This window comes from Monomorium pharaonis, unplaced genomic scaffold (assembly GCF_013373865.1).
Source record: "Monomorium pharaonis isolate MP-MQ-018 unplaced genomic scaffold, ASM1337386v2 scaffold_496, whole genome shotgun sequence".
Taxonomy (NCBI): domain Eukaryota; kingdom Metazoa; phylum Arthropoda; class Insecta; order Hymenoptera; family Formicidae; genus Monomorium; species Monomorium pharaonis.
The window spans coordinates 1-9,492 of NW_023415798.1; the positions used below are offsets into that span (position 1 = coordinate 1).

Consider the following 9,492-nt stretch of genomic DNA (forward strand, 5'->3'; position numbering starts at 1 on the left):
ATTTCATAAATCGATTTGTTTTTATTAAATGACTAAACGTTAAATGAATTCATATTTTACTTGATTATAAATAACTTAATAACATACTTATACTCACTACTTTATTTAGTTGTTTCATATGCATATTTTGGGTCTATCTACTACATACTATTTCGAGTAATCAACGCACTCTTTATTTTATTTTATTTTATCTTATTATTTATATACATTCTTTAACATAATTTCTATCATTCCAATAATCACAAAATATATATATTGGTTATGTATTCAATAAATGAAGATTAATACTGATTGATAAATAATAAATACGTTTATTTAACCTGTCTCGCATCCCATTTATTTCTCTCTCAAACGCGATAAACGATCCTTCCGGCTCTCGGCGTATCCCTGGGAAATAAGCAGACGTGCTGCGGTCGCCCTAAAACAAATAAATTGAGAGCCCCGTTAGACAAAAGAACGAAAGCTGCCCCCGTATCGAGTAGTCTTCAACGGAACGTTACGAATCGGTTTTTGAAATTTTTGTCCGTAACAACACAAAAATTCTCTGGTGGCAGCGTGGTGGGATTATTTTACGCCAAAAAGAAGGAATCGCAAAGCTTTGAGTGAGAAAGGAGAGAGATTGGGTCTTGCTTTTAAACATTTTTATTGTATTTTTAATCATTTTATTTTCAGCTTTATCGAATCTTGCTATAATATATTATATATACCACATATTGAATATTAATACTGTGTCTCGAATTGCAATTTTAGTGAACTTTATTACGAAAAACTACTACAGCCTGATCTACTTATTTGCAAAAACCTTGTAAATTGCTTTTATTACAAAATTATATAAATGAAATCTAACAAGAAGACAAAATCTTATTTATCAAACTCTTGTGCCTTGTATCTTGTCTTTTATCTTTTGCTTCTTGTTTGCTATCGCTCATAGCCTGTTTTATTTAAACTCATTAAAAATAAATCTTGAATACACAAATCACAAATCTCCTGGTAGCTTATCGTAAATATAGAAAATCAATTTTAATTACACTTGACGACAAACCCTAGCAATTTTTATTTTAAAACCTAATACAAATAACAAACCTTCTGTTGGCTTAATAAAAATAATAATAAGAAAAAGAAATATTTTAATCCAATATCAAAATTTTCTGGTGGCTTATTTTAAAATAAAATTCTAATTCTCAAATTCGATTTCAACTTAACTTTAATAGAATCACGAAATTCTTTGGTGGCTATCTAATTTCAAACGAATTTTCTGGCGATTACAAAATTTTTAGTGGCAGCTTACTACACGCCCTAAATAACAATCTTGCAATTATTATAACCAACCCCGTTTTTAATTTTAAATCACCCAAAATTCTTTGGTGGCAGCTTACCAAGCGCCCCTAGCAAAGACATTTACAATATCACAAAATCTCTGGTGGCTAATAAACTACAAACATACAAAATATTCTGGTAATTAATACATACTATATTTCAAAATGCCGATTACAAGATCTGAATCTGATAAAGCAATTTCGCGAGAAGAATTAGAAAAGTACGCTCAATTATTGGAAGAAAAAGAAAGAAAATTGAAGGAACGCACAGAAACTCTAGAAGCTAGACAATTTGAATTAGAACAAAGTCGAGCAATTATGGAACAAGTAACACAACAGCTAGCTTCATTAAACGCGCTACCCGATCAAATAGAAAAGTTAAATTCCCGCTTTTTCGAAATGCAACAATCAAATACGAGCGCACCAACTCCTATATCTCCCAATCCTTCCCGACGGAACGACTTTGACTCACCAATTCGTTTTAAAGACGCGATTGATACTATTCCTAAATTTGACGGACGTAATATGTCCGTATTTCAATTTAGCAAAATTTGCGAACGCGCTTTAGACCTCATTCCGGAATACCATGAATTTTATTTGATGCAATTAATTACTAATAAACTACAGGGTCACGCTTACTCAGCCATCGAAGGCGCAGATCTTCGTAGCGTGCGCGATCTGACGCGAAGACTAAAAGAATTTTTCGGCCCGAACAAATCTGTTGACCAATACCGCGGAGAACTCGCAAATATCTACATGAAACATAACGAAGATATTTTTGATTACGTCGCTCGCGTCCAGGAATTACGTTCCGCAATTACTGACGGAGAATCTGATCGATACGGAAATATAACGGAAGATAAGAAAGCAGAAATCGAACATATAGTCAAAACAAATTTTATTAACGGCCTACCCCCAGACCTTCTAGTACGCGTTAAATTAGAAAGATGTTTCTCTCTTGAAGAATCCATTGTCACGGCAATCCAACTTTCGAAAACCCTCAAGGTAGAGAAGGCTCGTAAACAAATTAACCCTCCGTATCCTCCGCGTGCTGATTTCCCTAATCGCGCTCCACAACCTCGTTTGGTACCAAATTTACAAAATCAGAATATAACTTTACATCGTAACACCGCGCAACCATTTATTCGACCGCTTGTCCCTGGACAGCCCGGTCCCAACTATCCCACCGGTAAAATATGCAAATATTGTAAGACACCCGGTCACTTCATGAGTGAGTGTCGTAAATTCGCCTACCGTAAGGCACTAGAAAGCCAGAATCAGACTCAACAGCCAGTTATCTTGCAACAAAAGCCACAACAAAATAATTCGGGAAACTTCCCGGGCGTTCCGATGTCAGACGCCCGTCGGAACGACTCCGCAATAGCGCGTCCGACAACATCTCAACAGACTTCCGCAGCCACAATCCAAATCCCGCAAGCCACAGTTTCTACAACTTGAACGTAACAAAAGACGTTCACACGTTACCCTCTGTCGACATTTCGTCCCCAGATCTAGTCAATCAATGCAATTTTATGCTTGATTCTGGATCTGCATTTAACTTAATAAAATCACGGTTCCTACAAGACCACATTACTATTAATAAAGATGACATCGTTACATTCAAAGGCATATCCTCTGAAATAATTTCTTCGATAGGATCCGTTGAGATTTTATTACTCAACCAGCCAACCAAATTTCAAGTAATTCCCGACCTTGTTGGTCTTCCACACGATGGAATATTAGGAAACCCTTTCTTCCAGAAAAACTCTGTCAATATTAATTATCAAAATAAATCTCTAAGCTACCAAGATATAAAAATTCCTTTCGCTAACTCCGAAATCGTTATTCTTAAAGCTAGATCAGTTACCCCATTTCATGTTAACATTATTAACGTAGAAAAACAAGTTGGATACTTACCTCTATACGCAATTGCCGATAAAATTTACCTGGGAGATGCTATCGTCACAAATTCTAAAGGAAAAGCTTACTTACCAATCTTTAATACATCAGACAGCGAACAAAAGGTACGAATCCCTTCCGTCGAACTACAAGATTTCGACACGGCAACCTCTGTTAAACAAGCTGCCTTTCCCCCTCATTTACCAAATCGTTTACTAAATCCTGAGAGTCTCACACATTTAAAAAATAATATAGATAACATTGGAAGCGGCATCGAACCGCTTGAGGCCAATGTTAGTCTGGGTGATGAAAATAATTCTTTACACACTGTCAAAACCCGAGGGCATGCGACAGTTTCACTTAATCTTGAAACCCCCTTGAACCTTAATGAAGATAAAAAAGATAACGCTGTGAGATACCGGAAGTCTCCTAAAATCAACGTTAATCTTGATGACAATCTTCTTCCCCTTCATGCTACCGAGACCCGAGGGCACACGGTAGCCCCGTCATTGAGCCCGGTGACTTATAATAAGAGTATAGATAACATCGGAGGAGTCCGAGGATCTCCTAACGAGGCCGATGTTAGTCTTGGTGTCAGCTCTGTTCTTCAGCATGTTACTGAAACCCGAGGGCATTCAGTAATTCTTGCCAATGTTACTAATTCTGCTAATTCAACTAATTCTACTACTAATTCAAAGACTCGTTCAAACTCACATACCAAAGGAGTCCGAGGACGTCCTGAGGTTCCTGCATACAATAATCCTGTATACTTTCATTATACGACTGAATATCATCCCAAATGTACTCACTCGCTCGAAAACAATCGTACCTCGACAATTCTTAATCTACTCAGACTCGATCATTTAAATCCAGAAGAAATAGAAAATATTAAAACGCTAATCAATGAAAACGAAGATAGGTTTCATCTTCCTGGTGATCCCCTCGAAGCCACAAACGCTGCTGAACACTTCATTCCAACCACTGACGATATACCAGTTCATACAAAACAATACAGATTTCCTCCCGTACATAAAGAAGAAATAAATAAGCAAATTAACGATTTATTAATAAACGATTCCATAGAACATTCCACTTCTCCTTACAATTCTCCATTATGGATCGTCCCCAAGAAACCTGATTCTCAAGGAAATAAACGATGGCGACTAGTCATCGACTATCGGAACTTAAACGAAAAAACAATAGGTGATGCCTATCCTCTCCCAAATATTACTGACATACTAGATCAATTGGGATCAGCAAAATACTTTTCCGTGCTAGATTTAGCCTCCGGTTTTCATCAGATACCTATGGCATCCAAAGATGCCCCTAAAACTGCTTTTTCGACCCCATACGGTCATTACCAATTCAAGAGAATGCCATTCGGATTAAAAAATGCCCCCGCAACTTTCCAGCGCTTAATGGACAACGTTCTCTCTGGCCTACAGGGGAACGAACTCTTCGTTTATATGGACGATATTGTTATCTACGCAAAATCTTTACGAGAACACGAAATTAAATTCACCCGCTTAATGCAACGTTTAAGAAACGCGAATTTGAAACTCCAGCCAGATAAATGCGAATTCTTACGACACGAAGTAGCCTATCTTGGACACATAATTGGATCGAACGGCGTAAGGCCGGATCCCGGAAAAATCAACTCAATAATGAATTTCCCTACTCCCAAAACTCCTAAGAACATTAAACAATTTTTAGGCCTTGCTGGCTACTACAGACGCTTCATTCCAAATTTTTCTAAAACCGCAAAACCTCTCACAGACTTATTAAAGAAAAACAGCACCTTTTCGTGGCAAGTAAAACAAATAGACTCATTCAACACTCTTAAATTAGCATTGTGCTCTAATCCAATACTCCAGTACCCCGATTTCACTAAGCCTTTTATTCTCACGACCGATGCATCCGGATATGCTATCGGAGGAGTTTTAAGTCAAGGTCCCGTCGGACAAGACTTACCCATTTCCTATACTTCGCGAATTCTAAATGCTGCAGAAAAGAACTACTCTACAATTGAAAAAGAATGTCTAGCCATAGTATACTGTATTAATCATTTCAGACCATACTTGTACGGAAAACGTTTTACAATTATTACCGACCATAAACCTCTCGTTTGGCTAAACTCGATTAAAGATCCGTCTTCCCGCTTATGGAAGTGGCGCAACAAATTATCCGAATACGATTTTGAAATTAAATATAAGAAAGGAACTTTAAATAATAACGCAGATGCCCTGTCGCGAAACCCACCTGAGAATCATGTTTTCCCATTAATAAACGCGGATCAAGACGATTCTTCTGATGAATCCTTATTCTTTTCTAGTAATAAAAACCGAACCTTACCACAGACCCCACCGCAAAATACTAATAACGAAAATTGCATTTCAATAGAAACTCACGACGATTACGTAGACATGAATGCATCACAAAATTCTAATCACGAAAATTTAGAGGAAATCTCCGACTATACCGAAAGTGATACAGATGACGACGAAGAATATTACGACGAATTACTTACTCCTATATCAATCCCTCATGAACAAATTCCGCTTCTTCCTCTCGCACTCCAAGAACCAACAATCGATAAAACTCGTGAAAACTTACTTAGCCGAAAAGATAACCATGTTATATTCATATACCTAAACGGTACTCCTTTTGATAACGGCGCGAAACAATATTCAGAAGCTAACTTACTACCGAACTACGAAAACTTAACTTACGAAAGAGCTAATGTAAAGACCATAAAAGGAAACACTGTAATTTCACTCCCTATAAAATTTAATAATCGTACACTATTAGAGCCACAAACTTTAAAAAATTGTTTTCAATCATTAGTAGACGTAATAACTGAATTAGAGCTCAAATCAATAAGCGTTAGTAAAACCGAATCTTTTGACGACATTCCATGGTCTTACGTCCTTAAGCAGTTCAAAATTTATTTAACAGGAACTAACTGTCAAATTACTATTTGTGAAAATTTAATCCGAAATCCTGAGCCTCACGAACGTGAAGCATTGATCTTAGAAAATCACGCGTCCTCGCACGGTGGTCACAAAGGTGTAACGAAAACCTATAATCGGTTAAGACCACATTATTTTTGGAGCTCTATGAAAAAGGATATTTCCAATTTAATTCGAAAATGTAAGCAATGTCAAATTAAGAAGCTAACTAGAATTAAAACTAAACAGCCCATGATAATTACAGACACTCCCGGAACAGCTTTCGATAAAGTTTCGCTTGATATAATGGGACCATTACCAGTCACCATAAAAGGAAATCAATATATTCTAACAATGCAAGATTTATTAACGAAATATTCCGTAGCCGTACCATTAAATGACGCCACGTCGGTATCTATTGCCGACGCATTTGCGAAGAATTTCATATGCATTTACGGTGCCCCGAAAGCCATACTCACAGATCAAGGAGCAAATTTTCTATCTTCCCTTATGCGATCTTTAACTAAGAAATTCAATATTCAACATTTTAAAACAACCGCCTATTATCCTCAGTCGAACGGTTCTTTAGAACGATCGCATCACGTACTAACCGAATATCTTAAAACGCAAATTGACAAAGAAGATAACTGGGACGATTATATTAACATGGCTATGTTTTCTTATAATACTAGTGTACACGAAGGTACAAAATTTTCGCCATACGAACTTATATTCGGCAAACTAGCTCGTTTACCCTCTAGCCACCCTCCTTTAGAGTCCAATAACGAAAATACGTATCACGAATATATCACAGATCTCGCGAATAGATTACACGAAACACGTGAAGAGGCTAGACAAAATTTAATCTCTGCTAAAGAAAGAAGCAAACGATACTATGACAGACACATAAATCCTCGACATTTTGAGGAAGGCACAGAAGTATTTCTATTGAAAGAACCAAGTAAAGGAAAATTCTCTGATCAATATGTGGGACCTTACAAAGTAATTGAAAATCTCCCACCCTGCAACGTAAAAATTCTAATTGGCAAAAGACCACGCGTTGTGCATATCAACAAATTGAAGGTAGCACACGTGGATCCAGGATGAGCGCCTAATCATTATTTCTGTTCACAGATGCTTTGGCACCGTCGGCCAGGTCTTCCGGCCCGACATTTAACCACTCCTATAAAACCAGTCGATAAATCACCATTTTGGTACTGTGTACAAAACACAGGCTACCGCGAAAAAGTAACTAATTTTTGCCTATGTCTTAAATGTTTTAAACAAATTAGAACTCTTATAATTCGAGCCCAATATAAATTTGAAGCATCACATTTTGCCTTAAACTCTCTAACATACCACGAAGTAAATTGTAGTCAATGCTTAAAATCAGTTACGGAAATTAAACCAATTAGAAATTGTTTTACATGTAATGATCGACTATGGCAATATCTACATGAAATCGATATAAGTGAACAGATAATAGATCATATGAATGAAACAACCTACGTGATTTCACGAGGTTCCTTTTATTAACGGGCATGCAAATACCATGCGCTTGATTCTTCGAGCAACGGAAAATCAAGTGAATATCGAACTTACTGTCTCACCGGAAACACTAAGCTCGATCAAATATAATTAACACTTATTCAATCTAACATTTAATCCACATAATCAAAATACTAACAATCCATTTGCTTATTCAAATTTATAAAACTTAACGATACATTATAGATCCCGCCGCACAAAAAACACAAAACAAAGAAAAAATAAATAATGCTTATAATTAATTGTCCACATAACCGATTTACGCAAATCTATTCATACTTTAAATATTAAATATTAATAATAAGATCGCATGAAAACAAAATAGAAGTATTATACTAATCATATCCAATAATCATTCTAACATATTATATTAATCGCATTTTATCTACACTAAATCTCAACGCATAAAAAATAATAATAAAAAATAAAAAAAACAAATATATAATACTTATATCATATTAAATATTAGTTTTATTCTTATTAATATTATCTCGTAACGTTTTATAGAATACATATAATCATACAATATTACATACAATATATTACTTGCATTCAATATTATACTTAGTACGCACATACGTATATACATACATTTGATTTTATAATTAATTAGGTAAAATCGACGCTTTATATGACCAATCATAATCGTTACCACAGGATACGCACAGCTGCCTCGTTTCTTTTTATTATATACACATATATCGTTTGTTTATTCCGATACACAGTTACAGTTAGTTTACTATATACCTTGCAATATGTAATCTTATGCCACAAGCGCAATTTATACAAACTATTAATCCTACCGCAGTATAATAATTTTTATTAGTTGTAATTACCACTAATCCCACCGCTGACAAAAAACATAATCCCACCGCTAAAGCAATAACCGATTAGCTTATTTCACTACTAATCAATAAATTACACGTCATCGATCAATCAATATCGCGCTACGCGAATAAGGCACGGAGCTGTCTATGCCGCCGATAGACTTCTCATATCGATTTAACGATTTGATTCATTTCGCCTTATTGCTACAAAATACACATAATCCCTCCGCAGTTAATAACTCTACTAGCTTTATCACTACTGCTTGATGTTAAGAAATAAAAATAAAATCCCACCGCTAAAATTTATATAAGCATATCTCACAATAAAAATAGAAAGAAAAAGAAAAGAAAAAGAAAATTATTATTTGGCGGGGACGTCACACCTCCCCCCTAAAATAAAAATGTTGACCTGCTGGTCAGCATTTTACGGTGCTTCGGCGCTTGGTTGATTATTGTCTAAATATTTTCGCAAGCCCTTATACGAATATTGGAACGAGTTAAATATCGCTCATATTTTCACTTAGCGTTGGCACGTTCACTGCACTGGGGGCGGGGCGATGATTTTCTGACGTTGAAAGGGGAATGGTTGCAGAGTCTCTTTCTTCATTCCCGTCTGTAGGTCTCTCCGTTCGTCCACCCAGGTGTAGCAACAGGTGCGTTACTGAACTCCAGACGGCTCCCAGCAGGTGCATGCTCCATCCATATACCGAGTGCAGAGCATATCCATGGATGAGCGTGTCGACAATCAGCTTTATCAATCTGATGATTATGAAAATCGCGAGCACTCCTGCGCTGGCGGATCCAAAGGTAATAAATCCTTTCCATAATTTTGCGCCCGCTGATTCGGCGATTTTATCGAGCGAGGCTTCGTCAAGCAGATTTAACATGGAAATACTTCCGGCTGGAACGGTTCCTCCCATGGCTCCGTGTGCTATTGTGTTCAGCATGGCGGGT

At 36.5% G+C, this 9,492-nt stretch overlaps 1 protein-coding gene across 1 annotated transcript; it reads left to right on the forward strand.

Moving 5' to 3' along the window:
• Positions 1–1,481: 1,481 nt before the first annotated feature.
• On the forward strand, positions 1,482–8,854 carry LOC118648533. Its single transcript, XM_036294854.1, has 2 exons — positions 1,482–2,679; positions 2,724–8,854. Exons 1-2 carry the CDS (start codon positions 1,482–1,484, stop codon positions 7,268–7,270), a joined length of 5,745 nt encoding a protein of 1,914 aa, XP_036150747.1. The 3' UTR covers positions 7,271–8,854.
• The last annotated feature ends 638 nt before the right edge of the window (positions 8,855–9,492 follow it).